Source organism: Heloderma suspectum, chromosome 3 (genome assembly GCF_057233095.1).
Source record: "Heloderma suspectum isolate Gila_16-S chromosome 3, 16-S_ref, whole genome shotgun sequence".
Classification (NCBI taxonomy): domain Eukaryota; kingdom Metazoa; phylum Chordata; class Lepidosauria; order Squamata; family Helodermatidae; genus Heloderma; species Heloderma suspectum.
The window spans coordinates 212,528,896-212,555,551 of record NC_139460.1 but is presented as its reverse complement, the minus strand read 5'-3'; the positions used below and the strand labels follow the sequence as shown (position 1 = coordinate 212,555,551).

General features: G+C 43.3%; 1 protein-coding gene across 1 annotated transcript; it reads left to right on the top strand.

Annotated features, from left to right (window-relative positions):
* The first annotated feature begins 1,658 nt into the window (after positions 1-1,658).
* Positions 1,659-26,082, top strand: TACR2 (tachykinin receptor 2). The gene is made up of 5 exons (XM_084845453.1): positions 1,659-2,211; positions 18,106-18,300; positions 22,739-22,895; positions 24,451-24,647; positions 25,819-26,082. The coding sequence occupies exons 1-5, from the start codon at positions 1,733-1,735 to the stop codon at positions 26,015-26,017; spliced, it is 1,227 nt and encodes a 408-aa protein (XP_084701579.1). The 5' UTR covers positions 1,659-1,732; the 3' UTR covers positions 26,018-26,082.
* Positions 26,083-26,656: the final 574 nt, after the last annotated feature.

Here is a 26,656-nt window from a genome sequence, read left to right as displayed (position 1 = left end):
CTAGCTATTTTGGTGTTGAAGGTTCATTCAATGCCTTTAAGAAGAGGCTATGCTGTTCTGCAATAATCTCTCCAAAAAACTGAATAATCAAATTAACTATACAGGAACTCTTAAGAATGTTTTCAGGATAATGCTTTATCTGGGCATTGGAATAATCCAAGAAATTCCAGAGAAAAGATAAATACACAATAAAGGGGATAATCCTCTGAATAATAAAATTACAATTAAAAATAACAACAATGGAACTTTTAAAGACTACGTAACTTGTGCCATTTCAGTGGATCTACTCTAAGTAGGACTAGCATTGTATATTACCCAAAAATAATTGATACGTTGAGATACTTGGAAGGAAATTCAGAGCACCAATAAAATACCATTTTATTAGGACATTTGTGCAATGACAAAAAGCAATTAGGCTCACATATGGGCAGAGGTGGGGGCAATATTTCCTTCCAGTGGCAGCCCCTTGTGTCTCATGGGGTGCCACTCCAGAGGCCTCCGAGTTTGAGTTTTTCAGGAGGTACAGATGACTGCTACTGAAAGGGAACTGGTGGTTAGAGAGCAACTGTGGTGTCATCATTAGACTGGGGAGACCCGAGTTCAAGCCTCCACCTGGCCATGGAGCTATCTGAGTGACTCTGAACCAGTCACTGATTCTTAGGCTGACCTACCTTACAGGGTTGTTGTGAGGATAAAATGGAGAGGAGGCGGATCACATAGGCCGCCTTGGAAGAAAAGTATGGTTATAAATTCATCAATAAATAACGGTGTGGTAGCGGAATACAGTGCAAAGCAGCTGGATCCCAGGCATCGTTCACAATGCAGTATGCAAGTTTGTAAGTTACATAGAAATGTTGTGTGAAGCTTTAAATTTAAATTTTAAATTCCCTCTTGCTCCTAAATAAAATGTCCCTCTCACTCCTAAACCATTTTACTGTCTTGTATGTAGTTGCTTTGAAGTTGTTTTCTTAATCCCTTCCTGTAATATTTATGATGTTCTACAGGCCAAATTCTGCTTCCTGAAACTCCCCCTGAAGTCAAATGTGAGATGTGGATATGCAAGGAATAAAAGTCTTGGTCCTAATACGGTAATATCTGTGACACTGTTCACTTTAAACCTGAGAGCAATAGACTCATGAAGATTACTGCAAAAGTTTAGGGGCAAAAGAAACGCTAGCTTCATGAAATCTGATTTGATGCATAGTTTAAACCTGAGAGCAATAGACTCATGAAGATTACTGCAAAAGTTTAGGGGCAAAAGAAACGCTAGCTTCATGAAATCTGATTTGATGATAGTTAGCCTTTGTATTCTCTTGTCTCTCCACCTCTTTTCAAAAAGTTGAGCCTCTAGAATTCTTTTCCTGTTTGGCTGCTTCCATAATGTTTCAGGAAGAGAGAACTAAAGTCCATCAACTCTATGCTGCAGTATCAGTTTCTTCTTTTTAAAAACTAAAGGTCTGGGGGGGGGGGTTACTAGAGCTACAATAGTTAGATACGTTGATTTTTAAGAAAATTCTTCTCATCCCAGATCTGGTGTTTCTATTCATCATTAACACCAGCATACATTTTCTTATGTCATTATTTATTCAAATGGATTTTTTGATGGATGGAGGTATAGAAGAGCAGTAATCACTTCTCTCTGGTGTTACGTTCCATGTCTGAAAATCAACTTGTAATGTATTGAAGGCACACCTCTAGATTTAATACATCAAACTATGAGTTCATCGCTCTAATGCTAGAAAATCATCCAGTGGGAAGAAAGTCATCCAGTTTGCAGCAGTTCTCCAATACTGAACAGAAGAAAAATATGAAGACAGCTTCCTCTCCAGACATTAACAATGTTTCAGTAGATAGCATTTTTGAAGATGATACCAACAAGACAGCATCAACTGCATTTTCTCAGCCTGGCTGGCAAATAGCTCTTTGGGCAATCATCTATTTATCTATAATCATTGCATCAGTTGTGGGCAACAGCACTGTCATTTGGATTATCCTGTCTCATAGACAGATGAGGACTGTTACCAACTATTTTATTATTAATCTGGCTCTCTCTGACCTGCTCACGACTGCTTTTAACACAGTTTTCAATTTTATTTATGCCAGCCACAATGTCTGGTATTTCGATGAAGGATTTTGTCAATTTCTTAACTTTGTTCCTATTACAGCAATGTTTGTGAGCATTTATTCTATGACTGCTATTGCTGCTGAGAGGTAAGAGATTTCAATGATGAAGAGTTTTGCATTTGAGCCAAATTTGGTTATTCTGTATTTGTTTTTAAGTATAACTTTGTGGTGGGGCTTAAAGAACTGAGTAGTATTAAACAAACCAAAAAAAGTAGTTGAATTCTCTGCTTTGTACAAAAGTAGATTATTTACTTATGGAAATAGTGTTAGTTAGAAATACCTAGGCATATTTGCTCAAGGCTCACTGAGTTCAATGGGACCTACTCTCTAGTAAGTGTGTTAGGATTAAAGGCTGCAGTCCTGTACACACCTTGGAATAAGTACCACTGAATTAAATAAAACTTACTTCTGAGTAGACATAGGATTGCACTGTGAATTACTTAATCCTATCCTAAACATCTGGGTACTTGGGGGCATCTCAGTGGTGTACATTCTGTGCTAGTTACTAAAAAAAAAAATCCATGCCAACTTTACTCAAATTCTGTGACCATTGTATGCAAATCTGCTTATTTTAAGTAGTTGATTTGATTTCTGCTGATCAGGAGGAGAAGCAAGGTGCTTTCCAGGGCACTGAAGTCCCATGTCACAACAACTGGAAGTATTCTCCTCAGATTTCACCAGACATTATCCAAGTCTATCCTTTTTCAAGCCTATCTTTAGCTACACTGGCTAGAATCTTGCTTTTAAAAAGAGGGAGAGAGTGCACATTGGTATTAATTTAGCCATGGGGACTGTCATGTCACGCCGGGTGGCCGCAGGTACCCTTTTTGCATGGTGCCCATAGGCGTCCTTGCTTGCTATGTTTGCTGTGTCATGTGAAGCCAGTGTGGGTTGTTTGAGCAGGTAGACAACCCTCAAAAAACCATAAAACAAGCTATGGATTATTTGCTGCCTCCCCCACACAAACAACCCCAGACGCCAGTTTCACACAGCATGACAAACTATGAGTGTGGTACTACCACTTGCATATTCAAAATGGTGGCCAGCACACTCCACAAAGCCCTGCAGTGAAATTAACCCACAGTGACTTGGTGTTACTTGCAAAAAGGACCAGTATAGCTTTGGTGGAAAAAACACAGTTCATTCTCTATTTTGGAGTCAGCTACAGGAGACTCCTGGGTCAATTCAGGCCTCTTAGGACATTCTTGCCTGCCCTGCCCCCCAGTTGCCCCAGAGGTGGAAGGGAAAAGTGTGGTGAGCTGGGATAACAAGACTTCCTGACAGGTCATTTGGTGTAGGTGAGTGGGACAAGGGCCCACCAGCCTTCAAACCCTTCTCAAATAGGTTTTTCAGGAAAACTACTGTCTAGGACTACGTCTCATCATCTGGCAACAGATGATACTGTGTTGCAACTTTCTTAATTCCTGGCCACAGGCAACAGTACACATTATAAAACCTGAAACAAACTTCCAGCCAAACAATGCTCTTTATTGTTTCTTCCAGTGAATTTTCAAAACCTGCATTTAGAAACTTGCATTATATATCTAGGTGTAGATATACATATGTCAAGAAACTGAAACAGAGTCAAACCTTTAACATAAAAAACAGTTTCTGGTTCAGGTTCAGCTGTGACTGAAGTTCTTTGTAACTTCAAAGAAGTTCAAAGACTAAAGTTCTTTGTTTCCAGTTCAAACCAATTTATTGTGAACTGCTTACATTTTTAGATTCAGTGGTATATAAATATATATGTGTTGCATCCACAATAGTGTCCATCCACCAATGGAATGGCATCCATCAATGGAATAGATTCCTTAACTCCCCTACAACCCCCCACCCCCAAAATTTGCTCCAGAGGACCCCTCAGAACTGCTGGCTGCTGGGGAGAGGAGGGGAAAGGAAGGTTTTGTTGTACAAGCAGAAATCCACTCACACAGCGTTGGATGTAGCCCTATAAGAACAATACAGCTTTGTTCCTGGTTTAGCACACCTGAACCAAATAGTTTCATACCAGATGGGGAAAGTACATTTCATTCTCATTATGGTACAGAATTGCAGACATGATATAGTGATTTAGTACCATTGTGAAGTTGTATCATATTGTACTAGACAGAAAAGCCTACATGTTGCACAGATATTTGGAACTTGGGGGAGGAAAGCTGGGGATCCTTAATTATTTTGCATTGAAAGTTGTAATATGGGAGGCAGGGGACTTGCAAGGTGCATTGGTAAGATACATCCATTTCCTTGCTCGCTCACACACCACCACTTTCTAAGCTGTGGGATTCCCTCTCTCTTGTCCCTTGGAGTTGCCTGCCTCAGAGCCTAGACACTGTGGGGCTGCTGCCTTCTGCTCTGCTGGGACCCTATAGACTAGGGATGGGGAACCTCCAGCCTGCAGGATGACTATAGATCACAAGGAGTCCCCATCTAGCCAACCAGCTTCTTTCCCAAGCCTCACCCCTCTCCTCAGTCCCCACCCCAGCTGAAAATGCCTTATCTCTGATCAGCAGCTGCTCAGACATAAGAAATTTTACTGCTTCTCCCACCATCTCTCACACTACATTTAGACTTGCTAAAAGCCTCCATTGGCTAACCCTCCCCTCTTTAGCACTGTGAACACCCCCACCCTTGGAAAATCACCTCTCCCCAGGCAATCTGTTGGTGCCAACAGAGGCTTTCCTGTTTGCAGTGGGGGGCATTTTCAGAAGGGGGAGCGTCTATTGTGTGTGAGAGAGAAAGTGTTTTGTGTGTGCTGTACGTTTGAAAGAGTGTGTGTGTAACTGTGCATGACTGAATGGGGTCTGGGCAATCATGTTGGGGGTCACATGCCTGCTGTAGCGTATCCTCACCCACTTTGGGATATGGCCCTGCCCACTGCTGGCAACCAGCCCCCAATGTGCTTGCCCAGAGCCCTTGGGCTGACAAAGATTCCCCACCTCTGCTGTAGATCCAGCCACCAATGGAACTGAATGATGGGAGATTGAGGGATATTCACTGCATACAATGTATCATTAAGCTATAGAATTCTCTACTAATCTAAAATCTAACTGTATGAAAATTGTTTATCATAACCAAATCAATAGTTAAAAGGATTTGATTACAGAATTTTGATTACTATATAGCTCCTACTATCTTGACCATTTTTAGAAAGTTCCATTCTATTCCCTGGGCTTCTTTATTTTCCAGGCAGTCTTACAAATATTTTGTAAGATGCATGGTTTCTGTGTGCTCAGGTGAACACTGAGATTTGCACAAGTACAAAAAATGGGGGGGGGTACACACGACTTAAAATGTGGCTGCAATCCTATACACACTTACTTAGGAGTTAGTCCCATTGAAATTGGCAGGGCTTACTTCTAAGTAGACATGCACAGAATTGTACTGTCAGCCAAAAACTTCTCAGGAAAAACAACAACTGTGTATACAATGTGCTCATGTGGGAGAAGGGATGGAGCATGGAATGAGCCATCCAAATTCTCTCGCATAGTAGCATCTAGCAGAAAGCAAGCCAAACCACGCATGTGACAAAATGTAGGGGCGTAAGAATTCCTTTTTCACAAATGTGAATCGGCCTCAGAGACTGAGGGAAAGGTAGTTTACAGTGGTAGCCAAAAACATATCTATGCTTGCAGAATACAAGCTGTATACAGATAAAGCTATTAGTCAGTGATGTAGATAGTAGCCATCGATAATGCAAGCAGAAATAAATCTGGTTTCGAGAAAGAGGAATTGCTTTCTTTTAGAGATAGCCCTTTCTGGCTTAAAATCAAGGACAGCTGGTAATGGATATATTGCGTATGTTATTAGAGCTTGCCAAAAAATCTACTTTAGAAAATAGCCCTCCACTCCAGTTAATTTTATTTTCTCTACATTTACTCTTTGGGGATTCTTGGGAAAGAATCTATAAAACTAATGTTTTTTTTCAATTTTATTTTTAGTTATGAAGAAAAACTGAACTTCCACTTTTATTACGTGGACCATAACCTTACTGAGCCTCCCTTAGCGTATACAGTGTGTATACCCTAGTGTGTACAGGCTCTTATCCTATACACGCTTACCTGGGAGCAAGTCCCACTGAATTCAGTGGGGTTCACTTCTTGCATGGGATGGCACTGTTAGTTTATCTCAATTTCTGACACTGTTGCTGTAAAATAAAAATATTCATTTTACTCTTATTATAAATTATTATCATCATAATTAGCAGTCATGTTATTCTAGCTGGTAAAACCAAGTATTTCAAGGACAGACTAAATGGGAAGGAGATAGGTGAACTTCATGCAATATTTTATTATTCTTTTTCTCTCTCTCTTTTCACTAAAAAGCAGCCACCAGGAGCTGCCAGTTTGGACAGAGGAGGGACTGCTTTATCCTTTCCCCTACTGCTTTCTCCTATCTTCTCAGAATTACTCTTCCCCAAGCTGCTTTTCTTTCCATGGGGAGAATATATAAGTCCCTTATAAAGGCACCTGATATATTTTCCCTTGTGGGTGGGAAAGGAACTGGGGGGGGGATTTTGAGCAGCAAATGAGCGGGAAATGTTAAACAGACCCTTCCCCACTTTCCAGTGTTCCACTCACAATTACAGCCTCCAAGGCTGCTGTTCCGTTTCAAAACAAAACAAAGTTGGTAATTTCTGCATAATGTCTAGTTTGTCCCTCAGTAATCCCAAAACACTGAATAGATACTATATTTTTCAAGTATTGATTAATAATTGCCATGGGAAAGCATTTGCTCACTTCTGCTTTTGCACTAACAGAGCACTGAAACTGCCAGCCAACATTTCCAGTGTTATTGTACACGCTATTACCTATTTTTAAAAAAACAGCACACACTGAGAACACATGCACAGCCTCCCAGCAGCTTCGGAGCTGCTTTCACACAGGGCAATCCCATGCTGCAAAGGAATGCCTGTGTGTAACACAGCCACAGGAGCGGAGCGAATCATAGGGTCTTTTGCATGCAATCAGCACCCCACTGGGAGGGATGGTGACAATCTGGCAAGGAAGACCAATTTGATTGGCCCTGCATGCCTGTGGGGTTGTATTATTTACATATGTCGCTTTGCAGGGTGGGGTCATGCACCATGAAAGCAACAATACATGCACACATGCTGCCAGGCATGGGCATCCGCTCATAGGGGCAAGGGGGTGCAACTCCCCCCCCCCAATTCCAGTCATGATGTAATTCTGAGAGCAGTTACAGGGCTGTGCCTGCCGCATCTAGCTCTGCTTTCAGTTTCCAGCCCTACTACAGGCAAGGCTCAGGACAGGGCAGGGGTCAGTAAATTCAACACAGGTGTGGGGAAAGCCCTTGAGTTTAACCAGCACTGAGGCAACACCTCCTTGTAAGACAGAGGTAGTAACAGGCACAACCAGCCTCCTCCATGCCAAAGTAGCTCTATTCTGAGAGTGCCAACAGCACTTTATGCTGAGCACGCCTGCCCCATCTGCGGCTACTCTAATTCCCCAGAATATGGGCAGGCAAGGCCCAGTCAGGGGAGGTCAGTAAATTAAACCTGGGCTGGGGGTGGGGAGGGATTCCATCAAGCTCAGTTGAGAGTGGCTGTAATGCAAATGGTGGAATGTAGACCTGGAAGCACCGCAGCCCGCTAGGCCTTGGATTCGGTAGCCTGCAGGAGCACCTGCCTTGTAAAGCATCCCTCGCTGGCTGCAACTATGGAAATCCCTGGCTTTCCAGCCTGTTCCACCTGGCATGGGCCCCAGGCTAAGTTCACTTTAATTTAAAGTGAACCAATGAGTTATTTTCCAGCCCACAGGTCAGGTGAGGTGGGGGGGAGAACATAGGAACGTCACTCATGTGGGAAGTGAGAAGAGGATGTTGCTTGAAAGGATAATCCCTGCCAGTCCCAGAATCACAAGGAAAGATGCACTCCTTATGTACACCGGCTTTTTGTGGCATAACATTCACCCACCCCCAGGTAAACTTGCATAGGATTGGGCTGTTGATGTTGGTTTGTAAAAGCACCATAAGACCTTATGCTTTCACCCACAAAAGCTGAGGAAGTGCTGAAAGAGAACGTAAGGGAAAGGGAGATATGTCTAACTCACATTATGAGGATAGCCATTCCAAATTTCATCCATGCTCATGGGTGTCCTCAAGGAGGGGCAATTGTAGGGGTGTATGAAACCCTGCTTACCTGGCTCCGCCGGGTTCCGCTGGGGGGGGAGGCGCTCCGTCCCTCCCCCCGGAATCCTCGCCGGGGGGCGAGTCAATCCAGTCCTCCCCCCCAGAATCCTCGAAAGCTGGTTGTGCTCCGCGGCAGCTCCGCGGAGCAGCCAGCCAGACCCAGGCCAGGGCCGTCCACAGCCGGATTTCCAGCCGCGGAAGGCTCTGGGTAAGGAGAAAAAAAAACGCGTACGCAAATGGCGGCGGCTACGGCCGCCGCCATTTGCGTTCCTTATTTTTCTTCGTCTTTTTTTTCCCCAGAGATGTGATAGGCTACGTAAAAACTTACGTAGCCTATCACGTCTCTGTTAAAAAAAAAAAGAAAAAAAGACAAGACTGAAAATGGCGGCAGCAGCAGCCGGTCGGAAGACCAGCCGCCGAAGCCGCCGCCGAAGCCACCGCCAGAACCACCGCCGCCCGGAACATCCACCCCAGGTAGGTCTTATCCGGGGGGGATCCGCGGGGGGGTGGGGAGTGGCAGGACATTCCGCCACGGAGTTCAGAGGGCCGAATGCACCGGCATTCGGCCTCACCGAGATCTGTGGTGGAATTCTCTGACATCCCTAGGCAATTGACCCCCTGGAGATGAGCTATAGTCTCCAGATTCCCAGCTTTCATTTTTTTTAAAGCAAGCCTCTAGCCCTTGTAGAACTCGAGATAAGTGGCAAAATGTGCAGCTACTCTTCTGCCTATTCATTTCATGAGAAACTAGCCTGCCAATGAATGAGGTCACAGCAATGGTTAGCATACCAACATCTGGGTGTGTTAACCCTTCTGGGTGTGTTAAGCCTTTTGGGGGTCTTCCCTATTAGGAAGTAATTGCTGTCCCAGAAAAAAACAATTTAGAAATCCAGGAGTTTGGGCAGTAGTGTGTCTGCCAGAAAACAAAAGGTAGCAGCCAAGACAAGAGTTCATGATCTTTCTAACTCAGGTTCTTGTTAATATATTTTTCTGAGTTTATAAACATTTTAAAAACTTATCTTGACAATGTGTGTAGACAAAGTTCAACATTATAATACCCATATTGCAGTGGGCAGGGCTGTGGCCGAGAAAGTGGGCATTACACAAGTCATGCAAAATAGTCCAGTGTTGTTGTTATTTGGGGGAGGGTGTGTGTTAGAGTAGTGTATGTCAACTCTGCGACATAGCCCAGTGTTGGTGTTTTAGGGAAATGCAGATGGGGCAGTGAAATTTATTGTAGCAGCAGTATAATTAATTAAGGGTTAGAACTGGTTGTTGTGTGAGAGAGAGAGAGAGAGAGAGAGAGAGAGCGCGCTTTAAGAGAACCTGCCATTTTTAGCTCTTGCAGGACACCCAAGCTTTCCCCATCTCTCTCTTAGTGCTGGCCTTGGAGCTGAGGCAGTGTACCATGCAGCTCCACAATGTTTTCTCATTTACTGTAGAAATAAAGAAACCTCTTGTGAAGGTACCTGACTGTATGATGCATTGCCTGTAGAGCAGAGCCTATCAGTGGGCTGGAAGCTGGTCACTGCACCCCCACCCCAATATTAGCCATGCCCTTCAACCCTGTAATGGCCTTTGGCCCGAAGGGAGTCATGGAAAGAACTGAGGGTCTCAGCTGTGGAAAGACACTGTCTGGACACCAGGTTTATCCACTGAGAAACAACAGAGGAGTAGACCTGGTACAAATTTCTCAGAGGCTAGATCTACCTATCTTGGTAGACCTGGTGACCAGGCCTTATCGCTGCTCAGTCACCAGATCCATCAGAAATGGTAGACCTGTTCTCTCATGCTATCAGGGCTTTTTAAAACTGTGCAACCATACACAGAATGTACAGTTCAAGGAAAAATATGCAATTTGCTGTAGTTCAAAATTCATGCCATGCAAAAGTTGTATTGTTAGCTGGTGTATAAAGTGGCTGATAACAACGTGAAAAGTAAAGCGAGTAGTCCAGACTCCTCTAGAACCCTAAAATCTGATCAGGCATACTCATTTCTCCTTCCACTTGTAAAGATACTCCCCACAGACTCCACTGCTACTCTCTAGAACTGCCTTCCTCAACCTGCTGCCCTTCAGATGTTCTGGAATCAAACTCCAATCAGCCCCAGCCAGCATGGCCAATAGTCCAGAAAGCTGGGGTTGCAGTCCAAAACATCTGGAGGGCACCAGGTTGGGGGAGACTGTTCTAGACAGTGTTCACCAATGTTTCCAAAAAGAAGGAAAATATTCTAAGATGAGTCATGTGAAACTGTCAATGTTATAAGGGCAGTGATGCCATAGAATATACAATATGATATTCTTAAGACAGCTGTGCTGATGGGTGGGTGAGTGTGTCTCTTGTTCCTAGGTGTTTTCTTTTATCCCTCATTCCAAATACATTTTTGTTGGCATTCATGATGCTTCTTGAATATAACACTCTTCCGCATTAGTGCTGTTCAATTCCCAGGACCTTCTACTACTCTGTGTAAGCTTCTAAATGTCATAGAATGTGACACTAAGCAACAAAGAGCACAGAAGTGTACAGATGTGTGGGAGTGGCATGCACTATGCACGTGAATTACTACAAACTGCTGTGCAGCTTTGCCCACTGCACCCACCCCCCGGAAAAATTCCAGTAGACGCCCATGCTGCCACGGTATGTGACTGGTGCAACAATCCTATGCCTCTATGCCTGTAAGAATGCATAGAGGTACCAGTAATCAGGACTGGCCCAAGACATTTTGCTGCCTGAGTCAAAGGTCAAGATGGTGCGCCCCCCCACACTCCATTCCATATACAGAAGCCAACCAGACTGTTAATTAAATCTTACCTGGTGAAGAAACATCATTGTCCACTGCACCTAGCTTAGGGGGGCAAGCCATGTGGCAAGGACACAAAGTTGTGTCCTCCAACACTTTCCATGACTCGCTTCCCCCCCGTCCCAGCTTGAAGTAGTCTTCTCACTCTGCCAAATGGTAGGGCCAGCCCTTGTAACTAGGGACTCCAATTCCAAACAGCACATTCTTCCAGGTGCCTTAGAAGCATGACTGACACCTCTTCGTGCTGGGGAGGCTGCATCTGTTGAATTTCTGCCTTTCATAAAGTCACTGAAGTTATAAAACATGTCAGAAAAACAGGTGAGCTAAGTTAATCTTCCTTGGATAAGTTTACAAAAATGTGCTATAAGTCCTTGTGTTCTGATTAGGGATGCCAAACTGTTTTTCTGCACGTGACAAGAAGACAAAGCCTTTTCTGACATGCAAAAACTATGAAGGGGAAAGCTTCACCTGCTAAATTTCTGCTTGGCATGCAGCTTTTTAAGGCGCAGGAGCCCTGCTAGGAAAAAAAAGTCTGCATCACTAAATATTCTTTATGTTCTATAAAACTCTGGACATATTCCAAGCAAAGGGGCTCTCATATGTTATGAAAAAGAAAGCAATTGAAAAGCATAAATTTTGAATCTAAGTTTCAGCCAACTGACAATGCAACCCTATGCATGTTTACCCAAAAGTAATTCCTACTGATTTCAGTGGGACTAAATCCCTAGCAAGAGTGCATATGATTGCAGTCTATCAGTGCAATCCTATGAATGTCTACTCAGAAGTAAGTCTCATTTAGTTCAGTGGGACTTTCTCCCAAGTAAGTGTGTATAGGAGTGCAAGCTAAAAGGGTTAAACGTTGTTAAACATTGTGCAAAAAGGTAAAACACTATGATACTCTCCAATTTATACTATGCATACATTGACCAGGACAGATTTGCACCTCAGGGACTTTTACGCATTCCTGCAACTCCAGACTAACTAACTAGAGGCAGAAAATAGCTATTGAACATTTTACATAACTCTTCTCAGCAGGAGAAAGTATACAAAGCCCTGGAATTATAAATATTGGACTTGACATTAGCAAGTCAAGTCCAGCTACCCATTCTGGAAAAAGCTACCCATTCTGGAAAAAGTAAGCAACACTAATGATTTGACACCAATTACTGTTTTGTTTTTTAAGTAATTTTCGATGTGACCTATGCTATGGATGTGCAAATATCACAGAGCACATTTATAAAACAGGCCATTGCCCTCCTACTAATGTCTCAGTCAGTCTGGCATGACTGCTCAGGACAGGTGTGAGATAAAACGTCCAACAACATGCCATTTGAACTGCAAGGCGCAAGTGTTAGACAGAGTGTCTAACACTCTGTGTTAGGAAAATGAGTCATAACATTTCCACTTCTTAATAAATTAGGCCCATGGTAAAATGCATCGCCATGATCTACTGAAAGAAAAATGAGAGAAAACAATTTTTCAGAGGTCATACAAATTACCATTTAGTCTGCCCTTTTGTCCCACAGGGGTAATAGGTGGAGCAAAATCAGTCCTGACTTGAAAATTGAGTCATGAAGTGCCTGTGAAAAATGTCAACATGATTTGAGTGTTCAATAGTGTCACAAAACATATTACCCAATTTCAGTGAACTATTCTGTTTAATTGAGGGCTCCTTCACACAATGTGGAAGCTACTGAAATGGGGCCAGCCCTACCATTAGACAGAGTGAGGCAGCCGCCTCAGGCAGCAAATGCTGGGGATGGGGAGCAGCAATAAGGTACTGGAGGACAGGGTTGTATGTGCCAGCCAGTCTACTGTGGATCCCCTAAGCTAGTTTTCTGTACTCAGGTCCCATGGAAGACTGCTGTCCCTTCAACAGTCTTCCATGGGACCTGAGCACAGACCCTGAGCACAGAACCTGAGCAGTACTGAAGTAAGATTCAGCTGCCAGTCCAGTCAGCTTTGTACATGGGATGCAGGGATGCCATCTTGTCTTTTGCCCCAGGTGGAAAAATGTCTTGGGGCTCACTGTATGCTGGAAACTGCCTCCCTGTGGTAACTGCTCCATGCAGCAAGCTGCTTCATGTGTATTGGGGAAAGGAGAGGCCCCCTACCAATACTTCATTTGTCTCTATGTTACTATTAGAGATAGTTGATGCAGTGTAGGCTGGTGGCTCCGATTTTGGTGGGGCTGTGAATCCACTCTGAGTTTCAGTCAGATCCAGCCAGAACTCTAAAGGAGCTATCCAAGGTTCTGAACCTATTTTAGGGATAGGGTTCAGCACCTTAGATAGCTCCTTTAGTGTTCCGCTTAAACCCAGAATGGATTTACAGCCCCACCAAAATCAGAGCCACCAGCCTCCCTTGGTTTGATGGCAAGCAACGTAGAAACACACCATATGAAGGAGACAAGACTGCAAGATAAATAACAATAATATTATTAGGATTAATGTACCACCTTATTTGCTAAAACGCCAACAAGGCAGAGTAATAAAACCTTAACAAGGACATTATAAACAGTATAACATTAAAATAGGTACAAGTACACATGGAGCAAACACCATGTGTCAGCCATATTGTATTTATTTATTTTATTTACTGAAAAATGTTTTAATCTGCCTTTCCAGCTTACAAGGTCTTCAACGAAGTTTCCAAGCCAGGATGAAGCCATTTACAATAAAATACACATAAATTAAATAGAGACAATCCAAAAATAATCAGCCTAAATAGCATGCAATACAAATGACAAGAACTAGCAGCAGCATTAAAATATCAGCAAGTATTGTGTTTTGGCATGTCAAAAGCATGAAGAAGAAAAAAACAGCTTTCATTTGGTGTCTAAACCATAAAAGTGAAGGTGCTGGCTGGTTATTTGGGGTGGAGGGAGAGATTGCACATTCATGGCACCACCCAAGAAAGACTCTGTATCGTGTCACTACTACCAGCCTAACCTCTGAAAGCAGGGACATCCAGACCAGGGCCTCAGAATATGATCTTAACAGGCAGGTTTGTATAGAAGATGTTGGTCCTTTGGAATCTCTGATCCCTGGACAAGTATAGCTTTGTGAGTCAAACCATCACTTTGAATTGTGCCCAGAAACAACCTGAAAGAGAATAACTATGGCCACAGCCTCTCCTGTAGATTGACCACCAGAGCTACCAGGGCAGTTTTAGTCCCCAAACCATGGGGCTTTTAGCTCATGTTTATGTATTAATTATTTTATGGTCTATTTATTGTAAGCCGCTCTGATAATGTGCCTGAACGGCGAGGTGTAAATATGAATAACAAATAATATATTAACAAAATGAACCAGCACAAAAGCCAGATTCAAATGGATCCAGATAATCAGCATCCTGTCAGTAGAGAGCAATAGCTGGAATTCATCCAAGCGGTAGTGGTACATAAGAAATAAATAAAATAAGAAAGTTGTCTTGGAAAATCCAGGAATTCTGCTGCAGCTGAAGTGGCATTTAAGTTGGAGCAGATGTGAACAACTTTATCTGCAACGCACCTAACAAATAAGTCATGGCAGGCTGCCAAGGTTTCATTGTGCTCACTCTGGGGTGCAGTGGGGTGGGGGCTCATGAAGCAGACTCCTTGCTACTCTGTTCTGCTATACACCACAGTGCAGATGCAACGGTGGCAGAAAAGTAAGCTGTCTTTGCCACCATCACCTCCAACAAGTAGATAGGCTTCCACAAAATAAGACAGAACAAAAAGCTGGATTTATCTGTAGTTCCTAATAATTTCAAAAAAAGTTTTGTTACCAAGATAATTTGTTCATAATGGGTTGGGTCTGGACTTGTTGTTGTTCAGTCGTTCAGTCGTGTCCGACTCTTCGTGACCCCATGGACCATAGCACGCCAGGCCTTCCTGTCCTGCGCTCTCTCCCGGAGCGTGCTCAAGTTCATATTCATTGCATCCGTGATGCTATCTAGCCATCTCATCCTCTGCCGTCCCCTTCTCCTTTTGCCTTCAGTCTTTCCCAGCATCAGGGTCTTTTCCAGGGAGTTTTCTCTTCGCATTAGGTGGCCAAAATATTGGAGCTTCAGCTTCATTATCTGTCCTTCCAATGAGCAGTCAGGGTTGATTTCCTTTAGGATGGACTGATTTGACCTCCTTGCAGTCCAGGGGACTCGTAAGAGTCTTCTCCAGCACCACAGTTCGAAAGCATCCATTCTTCGGCGCTCAGCCTTCCTTATAGTCCAGCTCTCACAGCCATACATTACTACTGGGAAAACCATAGCTTTGATTAGACGGACCTTTGTCGGCAAGGTGATGTCTCCGCTTCTTACTATGCTGTCTAGGTTTGCCATAGCTTTCCTCCCAAGGAGCAAGCGTCTTTTAATTTCATGGCTACAGTCACCGTCTGCGGTGATCTTGGAGCCCAAGAAAGTAAAATCTGTCACTGCTTCCATTTCTTCCCCTTCTATATGCCAGGAAGTTATAGGGCCAGATGACATGATCTTCGTTTTTTTAATGTTGAGTTTCAAACCAGCTTTTGCACTCTCCTCTTTCACCCTCAACAAGAGGCTCTTGAGATCCTCTTCGCTTTCTGCCATTAGGGTGGTATCGTCTGCATATCGGAGGTTGTTGATAATTCTCCCGGCAATCTTAATTCCGACCTCTGATTCATCCAACCCGGCATTTCTCATGATGTACTCTGCATATAAGTTAAATAAGCAGGGTGACAATATGCAGCCTTGTCGTACTCCTTTCCCAATTTTGAACCAATCGGTTGTTCCATCTCTGGTTCTTACTGTTGCTTCTTGACCCTCGTACAGGTTTCTCAGGAGACAGGTAAGGTGGTCTGGTACTCCCATCACTTTAAGAATTTGCCAGAGTTTGTTGTGATCCACACAATCAAAGGCTTTAGCGTAGTCAATGAAGCAGAAATAGACGTTTTTCTGGAATTCTCTTGCTTTCTCCATGATGCAGCGAATGTTGGCGATTTGATCTCTAGTTCCTCTGCCTCTTCGAAACCCAGCTTGTACTTCCGGCAGTTCTCGGTTCGCATACTGCTGAAGCCTAGCTTGTAGGATTTTGAGCATCACCTTGCTGGCATGTGAAATGAGCGCAATTGTGTGGTAGTTGGAACACTCTTTGGTGTTGCCCTTCTTTGGAATTGGAATGTAAACTGACCTTTTCCAGTCTTGTGGCCACTGTTGAGTGTTCCAGATTTGTTGGCATATTGAATGCAGCACTTTAACAGCATCATCTTTTAGGATTTTAAATAGCTCGGCTGGAATACTGTCATCTCCGCTAGCTTTGTTGTTACTAATGCTTCCTAAGGCCCACTTGACTTCACTCTCGAGGATGTCCGGCTCAAGTTCAGTGACCGCACTATCATGGCTATCAGGGACATTCAGATCTTTCCTGTATAGTTCTTCTGTGTATTCTTGCCACCTCTTCTTAATCTCATCTGCTTCTGTTAGGTCCCTGCCTTCTTTGTCCTTTATCATGCCCATCTTTGCACAAAACGTTCCCTTGACATCTCCAATTTTCTTGAAGAGATCTCTAGTCTTTCCCATTCTGTTGTTTTCCTCGATTTCTTTGCATTGTTCATTTAAGAAGGCCTTCTTGTCTCTCCTTGCTGTTCTCTGGAACTCTGCATTCAGTTGGGTATATCTTCCCCTTTCTCCCTTGCTTTTCGCTTCCCTTCTTTCATGAGCTACTTGTAAAGCCTCATCAGACAGCCACTTGGCTTTCTTGCATTTCTTTTTCTTTGGGACGGATTTCGTTGCTGCCTCCTGAACAATGTTACGGACCTCCGTCCAGAGTTCCTCAGGCACTCTGTCTATCAGGTCTAATCCCTGAAATCTATTCCTCACCTCCACTGTATATTCATCAGGGATATGATTTAGGTCATACCTGAACGGTTTAGTGGTTTTCCCGACGTTCTTCAATTTAAGCCAAAATTTTGCAAGAAGCAGCTCATGATCTGAGCCACAGTCAGCTCCAGGTCTTGTTTTTACTGACTGTATGGAGCTTCTCCATCTTTGGCTGCAAAGGACATAATCAATCTGATTTCGATATTGACCATCTGGTGACGTCCATGTGTAGAGTCGCCTCTTGTGCTGTTGGATGGGTCCGGACTTAGCCATACATAAAGTGGACCCACTGAAATCAATAGGACTTGAGTTAGTCATGACCAGGGATGGGTGAGAATTTCACCTCTGTGCACTTTTTAATAAATATTTACAAACATTCACAAATTTCTTCAAATTTGAGATGGGAAGAACTTGAGAGGTTTTTTTTAAAATGCATGCAAGGGTAGCCCATGTATTTTCCCCCCGATCGCAGCTTTTTAAAGATAACATTAGAGGCCACCCCTGAAGGCCCCCAAATTTCTCAGAAGTCTCATTGCACAGACAGAGCTCACCACACAGCCCTTTAGATCCTGACATTTCTTTTTACATAAATGCATAACTTCATCAATATCAAAAATGTTTAAATAGCCAATACAGAAAAAATGGGTTGGATCCAGATTTCTGCTGGATCAACTGCACTGACAGAAGTGGACTTCGCCACCTCCTCCTTCCCATGGCAGTCCCCCCCCCAAAAATGCTCCACAGGGACCAGATTCGCACAATCACTGCAGCCCATGGTCTGTTGTAGGGTTATTTGAGGGTTGTTTCCCCCTCCAGCAACCCCTGCTACCTGGGTTCTGATGGCACAGCAAACCATGACAACTCTCTGCCAGGGGATTGAATTTGAATATTCAAAACGGCCACCAGCATGTGCTACAACCCACCGTGGCTTAAATAAGCCACACTGGGCTGCAGTGATCATACAAACCAGAGTCAAGAGACCCTGTTTAAGGGGGTGAGCTATGGTGTGGGGGGATCCCCAAAAATCAGGCAGGGGAACCTTCTACAAGTAGAGCCCTTCCTCTTGCAGAAGGTCCTTTCCTCTCACGGAAGGCAAATCCTGGATCTAACCTAATGTGTATGGGATCTAGTTTTCGCCCACTATAATGTTTGCATTATTTGTTGCTGTTGTTTTACAATGAATAAGTCCATTCTCTCTCTCAGGTTTGTGGCTATAATTTATCCTTTCAAGCGAAAACTTTCTGCTGGGAATACCAAAGTGATCATAGGAATCATCTGGCTGGTGGCTTTTGGACTTGCCTTTCCACAGTTCCTTTATTCAGAAGTAAGGATGGATAACGGAACACTCAAATGTATCATTACATGGCCGGGTGGCTCACACCACAATTATCAGCTCACGTAAGAACTTCTCAAACGTTTAAGCCAGAAATATATTTTGGCAACTGATGCTCTTTATTTAAGGGAAAGAGTGGGCACAAGAATGCTCTGTTATTGACCATTTCCCCTGTAAATCTGCTTTCAGAACTACTTGTTAAAAGATCCAGAAACAGCTTTAGTGGTATATCTTCTTTGCACTGATGGAGCAGGATAAAGGATAAATGGGTGCGGATTTATGCCAAAATCCATGTTAGGGCAATGCCTTTATTAGACCAACTAAAATATCACAAAACAGTGTGCAAAATTTCAAGCTCCAGATAGTAAACAAAGCAAAAGGGGAGGGATAAGGAAAAATGCTGGCTGGTGTTGAAGCCATGAAGTCTGTACTTAGTCACAGTCTTAAGAAAGAATGTGGGAGGAAATAACAACTGCACTGATAGATCCCCCATGTTTAAAAATCTAAAATCTAGCTATTATCCAGATGTGTCTCTGCCTTTAGGTAAAACAAGTTCCTTGGTAGGTGGAAAGCAGAAGTAGAGAGAAACTAGACAGTTCTTATATTAATAAATCTGGAGATAATTTGGAGATTATTTTAAGTGGTCATTGCAGTTTTCTGAAATGAAAGGATTCCATTGTCTTTGGTTGGACTGTGACATTCAGAGATAAGGGAATGCTCTTTAAAAAGGTAGTATTCAGAAACTCTAGACCATCATCCTCAAACTTTGTCCAAGCAGGCCTCCATAAGTTACTTAACAGTGCAACCCTATAGCTATCTGCTCAGAAGTAAATCCCATTGAGTTCAGTGTGGCTTACTCCCAGAAAAGTGTGTAAAGGATTGCAAGTTAAATACCCTTCAGGCTTCCCCAAGTTTAACTGAGTGGCAGGGCCAGCCCAAGACATTTGGCTGCCTAACGCAGAGCAGCAATCCCCCTCACCCCCCAATTCCAAGTCAAGGCACACAGTATCCAAGGCCAGTCAAGTCATGCTGTCACCTAAGGCAAACAAATCCTACAGACTGAGCAGGCATGCAGATCACCTGGTCAAAGTCCTACCACTATGGTGAGATGGATTGCATTCTATTTACATTATAGTAAATATTTCCAAATTTGCATATATGCATGTCTTCACTTCTTGTTTGCATTGTGGTTAGGACCTGTAAGATTTCCGTAGAAGTCCTTGATTCAGATCTCAGTTCAGCCAGGAACGCACTAGCTAATAATGGTGGCCTACCTGACAGGCGTGCACTTCTTATTAGAAATGTGAGCTACCTGCTGTGTCAGATTCCCAGGCACAAAAGTTATAAAGACCTTATAGGCCTTATCTGACCATTTCCCTTCTCAGGGAAATGTCCTAAGACTGTGTTCATGCATTACAATTTTCTGCACACGTACTTGATTACTTTCGTTTTCCCTAGACCAAAGGGGAAGGAGTGGAGACAGACACAGGAAGAGATAAGAATGCATGAAGGACAAGAAAAAACGCAGTACATGTTAAATGCTTCCCTTTGCCACAAACAGCAAAGCCAACTATTGTAATGTCTCAAGACATCTCTGGGTTTCCCCTCCTATCAAAAGGAAGAGGAGCAGCAAAAATTACTCGAACCAAGGGTGCTTTCAGGCGGAGGGCTCCTAATGCTAACAATCAGAACACCTTGTGCAACTACTCTGTGTTTTCTTCCGGTACCATTTTCTTTCTGATAAGAAAAAATATGGAAGCAGTGGAAGGAAACCACAGTAGGGGTGGCCAGGTGTCCTACTTTATAGGGAACAGTCCTCTGTTTGAAGGGCTCTCCAGTCCAAGTCTGGTTTCAAGTCAAAGAACCATAAGGAGGGAGAGCAGCAGGTCTCCTCTCTATGGTGAGATATATTCTATTTCTGTTTAAATTATTTTAAAATGTGTATCAAAGGGAGTCACACACAAAAAGGTTCCTCAACATTCTACTGCTTATAAAAATGACACCTCTTTAGTTAATAAAGTGAAACTTGGTGTCCATTATCTCCCCTTTGAAGTCTACAGTTGTGCAAAATTTCAAAGCAATCCAATAAATATTGCCATAAGTACATGTTAAAAAGTGCTGAAAATTGACACATTTGGCTTTTTACTCCAAGCCGCAGCTCAGTATATGATATATTTCTTTCAAATTCTGACGAAATTAATGATCACAGGGCACATCTTTTAAGGCATCAGCCTTAGCTCCCAGTTTCCTGGCTTTGTGGAGCTTGAGCCAATATGAGATAGCCTTAATTCTGGTCTTAAACCAGCAGGTTTTTTATCAGTGTGTGTGTGTGTGTGTGTGTGTATACACATACATACATACATACATAAAACTAGCAAACAGACCCAGCTTTGCATGGGTTGGGAAGAGCCCTTAGTTTGATACAACAAAGCCTTACGCACCTGTCGAGGGTGAAGCCTTCGGGCAAAGTTACACAGCTGCCAGAGTTGGACACACAATTCTTGCCCTGGCCCGTAGGCAGCACAGCCCCTGCCATGGTGACCCCCATAGCCCTTTGAGGGAGCGGTCTGTTTTGTTCTTTGTCTCCTGAAGACTGCTTTGAGCTTCCCTCTCTGTCAGCCATGACTCCCTTCTTCTCCGCTCTTCCTGGGAGAGTTCTTAGTAGAGGAGAATTGGCCTCTCTCTCCAATCGCTATACAAATTACAATATAAGAATATATTATCAACAGACTCAGTTACTCCGGTTCGACACAAACACAGATATTTGTTAGTCGGGATCTGATTAAATCATCCACTTAACAGTGCAGATGGCAACACATTGGAACAAATGAGCATAAATGCCCTCCTGTGTTTAGAAACAATGTGTGCACATACCATTATTAGCTGGTGAATTCCTGGCTGAACTGAGATCTGAATCAAGGCCTTTCTGGTAAAACTCACAGCCAGGTATAATACCCTTAACCACAATGCCACAACCAGGTCCTATAGTTTCCTGGCTTCTGGAAGGATTGCCAAAGATATGTTTGGGATTGAAGACATGCATATATGCATATTCGGAAAGAAGTACTATAATTGAAATAGAAATGCAGTTCATCTCACCATAGTGGTAAGACTGTGACCAGGTGATCTGCGTGCCTGCTCAGTCTGCTGTTCAGGTGGTAACTGTGGATGGGCAACTTCAAGGCCCCTGCTGCGCTCCCTTCTTAAGGCTCTTTATATGTGAACTGGACTTGGAACAGACATCCCTTCAAAAAGAGTATGGTCCTCTTTAAAGTAGGACCCGTGGCTACCCTAAGCAAATGGGATATATAGGATTTCTGGCTGCACAGATGAACGAGATGAGTATAGTTTTTATGCACAAATGGTCTGTGCAGATTGGAATGCCAAGAGTGAGTTGGGCCAAAGACTTAGCAATATGAGCGTTGAAAGTGGAAGGCATAAAGAAAAACTTGAAGTGGCCTGTTGGCTACAGTTAGCTGAAATAATTGCAGGTTTCCATTGTTGAAACCAGGTATCATTGCTCTGTGTTTGTATACCCAGCATAACTGAAATTGTAGTTTGATGCTGCTAAGAATTCTCTGCAAGAGTTCCAGCATACACAGGCAGAGTTCTCAGGGAGAGGGGACCAGCTTACATCCATGGGCTAGAGGGACCCTAGGGTGGCCAGGTGTCCTACTTTACAAAGGACATTCCTCTCCTTGAAGAGCTGTGAGAGGACAATCCTCTATTGGAAGGCATCTTCTCTTTGGTGGGCTGTCCATCTAAGCCTGTTTTAAAGTCCAAGAACCATAAGAAGTGGGGAGAGCAGCCGAAGCCTTGAAGTTGCCCTGGACAGCAGAATGGGCAGACACACAGGCCACCTAGTCAGTCTTCCTCAATGTGGTGAGATGTATTTTATTTCTGTTTAAATTACAGTAGATATTTCTAAATTTGCATCTTTCTATATAAATTAGCATATGCAAGTGTTATGCAAATTGGTTCCTCTGTTTCAGTCGTGCATTTTGGGGTGATGTGTAAGTGGCCACCTCCTTAACGTTGGATAATAGAAACAACTCTGCATGCTTCCAGACTCCAGGGGGAGATAGAGAACATCCTGTAGCTCCAGTATCCTGCTCCCTACCCTTCCTCTTCCTCCTCCTTCCTCTTGCCTCTGGAGCAAATGTCATGTGGTCTCTCCCTGAAAGAAGCAAGTAACCATATCTCATGCCTTCACTTACTTACACTCACACACCCAGCTTTAGGGGGTGTTTGTAGCTAAACTTTGTTAAGATAGCTGTCTCTGACAATGTGTATAAAAGCACTAATAAAGTAAATTGATTTGAACTTCTTTTCAACTGCCGCTAGCCTGTTTTTATTGCCTCCAGTACTAAATGCTGTGTTGCTACACTTTATATAAAGCAACTCTGCTGTGAGTCACACCAATACTTCTCACCAAAGTAAGGGAAACATTAACTGGGAAATGAACTCCATGATCATTCATGCTCAGCACTTTTTTCATTTTAGGTATCACATTACAGTCATTGCAATGGTTTATCTGCTGCCTCTCACAGTGACTTTTGTCACATACAGTGCAATAGGAATTACTCTGTGGAATCACGCTGTTCCTGGAGATCACACTAACAAGGTCTACAACCAGCATCAGATTACGGCTAAAAAAAAGGTTAGTCATCGTTAACTAAGAATGGCTGCCTCTGGTGAGATGGTAACATGAACCCACGCCAAGATGTATACCGCTGCATAGTTGTATTTTCATTCCCAGAGAGGATGACGAACCAATCACACCTCAAGTACGACACAGCTTCCACCTCTGAGACTTTTGAACTGCGGATAAGCACTTTGGATATTCGTCCTGCATAATAAATATCCTTTGATATAGCAATTTGGTTTATCAATTTTTGGACTTCCTTTTAGTATTTCTATAAATGGATCTTCCTCCCACCCACCCACCCCCAAAATCAAGAAAAGGCGGTTTAGCATGGCTAACTCACTTGTATTGTTATCCCCTCTCTCCCCCACATTTGGCATGCTAGTAATTTATATTTTAAGTTATAATAATTCTGCATTGTATACAATTGTGTGTCTATTGTGTTTTTTTCCTTCCTCATCATGGTTGCAGTTTTGGGCTGGTATTTCAATTGTTTAGAATAACTTTTAAAGTATATACATTTTTTAGCAAATACATTCCCTGGAATCAAAGGGAGCAAGCTGACTTTTAAAAATGTTTTTGCTTTATTTGTAATAAACACTTTGTTCAGTACATAAGAATAACAATAATAACGATAATGATAATATGCAAATACAACCATGCATTTAACATATAGCCTAGTTTGGCCTCAAGAGACTCTGGGGCCAAATTGCTGTGTGCACCCATGTCCCACAAACACAGGCACTGCATTCATCGCAGTCTTCCCTCATTGTGTCTGGCTTCACTGGTTCCACCATGGGCATCTCTACACCAGCCTAAAATCCTGCATTTAAAACGGGGCTTTCTACTTCTGTTTTAAATGCAGGATCACAACGACTCCCTTTTTCACGTGCTTCCTTTTCCTCCTCCCCTTTCCCCCTCCTTCTCCCCATATGATATCTGAGTCTTCCATATCTTTCATTGATCAAGCAGCCCCTCTTCATCTCAGAGTGCAGGACACGGAATAATGGGCTCAAGTTACGGGAAGCCAGATTTCGGCTGAACATCAGGAAAAACTTCCTGACTGTTAGAGCAATACAACAATGGAACCAATTACCTGGGGAGGTGGTAGGCTCTCCCACACTGGAGGGATTCAAGATGAGGCTGGACAGCCATCTGTCAGGGACGCTCTGACTTGAATTCCTGCATTGAGCAGGGGGTTGGATTCGATGGCCTTGTAGGCCCGTTCCAACCCTACTATTCTATGATGGCGGGAACTCAAGCGGAACACAAGGGGGGGTAATTTGATAGCCCATTATCTGCGATATATTTAAAATCAGAACAAAGGGCATTTAGTGTAGGAGACGCCCTGAAAGTTCACAGCGTCATGTAAAGAGCCTGCAAACTTCCATGAAGGAACAATCTCAATCACAGGATAAAAGCTCCATGTGAAGAAAGCCCATTTCTTTCCATTGATCAAGGCTCTGGACCAATAACAAAAGCCAGTGAAAGACAGACTGCTTCATGAGTTGTCTCCATTAGAGAGAGGAAGAATGACAGAGCAGTAAAAACATTCCTTTTACTTTTCCAGCTTGTCAGGACAATGGTTGCAGTTGTGATAACATTTGCCATCTCTTGGTTTCCTTATCATGTCTTCTTCATCTTGGGGAGCATCTGGAAAGGCTTGTTAAAGGAGAAATACATTCAACAAGTATATCTGGCAGTATTTTTGCTTGCCATGAGCTCTGCAATATATAGCCCAATTATTTATTGCTGTCTTAATCAAAGGTTAGTAGCACATGCATTCAGTGAATACAACTGCCCTGGAAATATGATTGAAGGACAATATAAAAATATGTATAAATAAATGTTAAGTGGGAGTTAGAATCATTTACACCACTGGTGGGCAACTTGGGGCAGTCCAGGGGCCAACTTCCAGCCCCTGTACCTCCCTCCTGCCCCCCGCCCAAGAGCCACATTTCTGCTGCCAACATTTGATGGCACAGCAGGAAAAAAAAATCAGCGATTTGCCACAATTTGACCACAGAGTGCTACAGAGACTCAAAAAAGCAGTATTTAGCTTGAAAACAAGTTCATTTTGGCACTTTTGAGTCTCCAAGCAGTTCAAACCATCCTTTTTTAAACGCCACCACCAGATTTCAGCAGCAGAGGATCGGGGGCAGCAAGGGGCACACTCAAGGCCGCAGGGCCAGATGCGGCTCATGGGTCATGTGTTGCCCACCCCTGATTTACTCCAAATAATTCCTTCCAAGGTGTTCTTTAATATTATAGATATTCTTAAATCCAGATTTACATTTCAGAAAGCAGCCACAGGGTCAGGCAAGCCAAGACATAGGTGACATAACTGGACAAAGGGAAAGCTAAGGGCTAACAAACCAGATCAGATAGAAAGGAAGAAAGGGGTTCAGGTAGTGAAGGGGCACAGCAGAAAGCACATTCACAGCACAATCTATCATTGAGTCTAATGGGACTTTGTTCCAAGTAAGCAGGGTAGGACTGTAGTCTTAAAGCACTCCACAAGACTACATTCTTCTCTGAATGTCTACCATGTTACATTGCCAACCGTCATGGGAGACAACCCATTACTCTCTGTCTGTGCCATGGGTTAGCAACCTGTGGCCCTAGTTACATGCAGGCCTCAGACTGATTTCAAGAGCCCAATTTCAAAAGCCCTTTGAAGAATTTTCAGACCTCTGGCAAGCGTGATCTGTTCCTCCTCGCACCCCCAGCAGCCTCCTGGGTGTGGAGGTACACAGGAAGGGAGAGAAAAAGGGGGGGTGGCAGAGAGAGAAAAGGGGGTGGCTTCAACCTCTTTTGGCTGTGGTCCACACCACTGATGGCATGTGGCCTCTGAAAGATGGCCCCCAAGAGGATGAAGCCCTTGACAGAAAATGTCTGTACCATGTAACACTTGGTTTATGTTTGCACCCGTTTACAGGTTCCGCTCTGGTTTCAGGGTGGCTTTTCAATGGTGTCCATGCATCAAAGCAACAGAAAGAGACAGGCGTAACCTTACCCGCCCATCTCCTTTAATCAAGATCCAGAGAGATCAGCCATCCAATTTCTACACAAGCACAGGAACACACACAACGAACAGTGAGAAGATATCATTGACTAATATGTATTTGGAAGTTTGAGTTTTAGGCTTGAATAATTGCGTCCCACCATGTTTCTTTGTTGTAGATTTAAAATTACTGCTGACAATTGTGACAGATTTGTGGTTATTCTTTGTAGTGTCAGCAATACAATCGACCAATTCAAATTACAGTTTTTAACCCACCTTTCACATCAAGGGTGTCAAACTGTCTTGATTTCACCACGTGATCAAGCTGTTCATGCATTTTACCTCCCAACAAGTATTCAAGTTCTAACTCATTGCCCTAATCAGTTCCAAAAGAGAGTTGCAAATCTGCCAGTCTCTTGAACAATCAACTTTGATTGTTGATTGAATCAAACTTTGAACAAACTTGAACAACTGCGATAAGCTGTGGTTTGCACCAGCTCCTTGCTGAACTCTTTGCACTATTGCCCATAAAGGAGCTACCATTACTGTAGAGAGGGGGCAGCATGTTGTATGTCCTACCTTTCCGATGTGCTCTATTGATATAATGGGGGATTCCATCTGTAGCAGCACTGAGGTGCTGAAGACTTAACCTCTGGTCTCAGACAAAACCTGAAAATTCAGAAAAGCCGTTGGCCCTGTTAGGCTGCTTCTTTTGGCTCTGGTTGTGCATCCATTCCAGAGCGCTTCCCACTTGCATGGACTTCCTCATGCA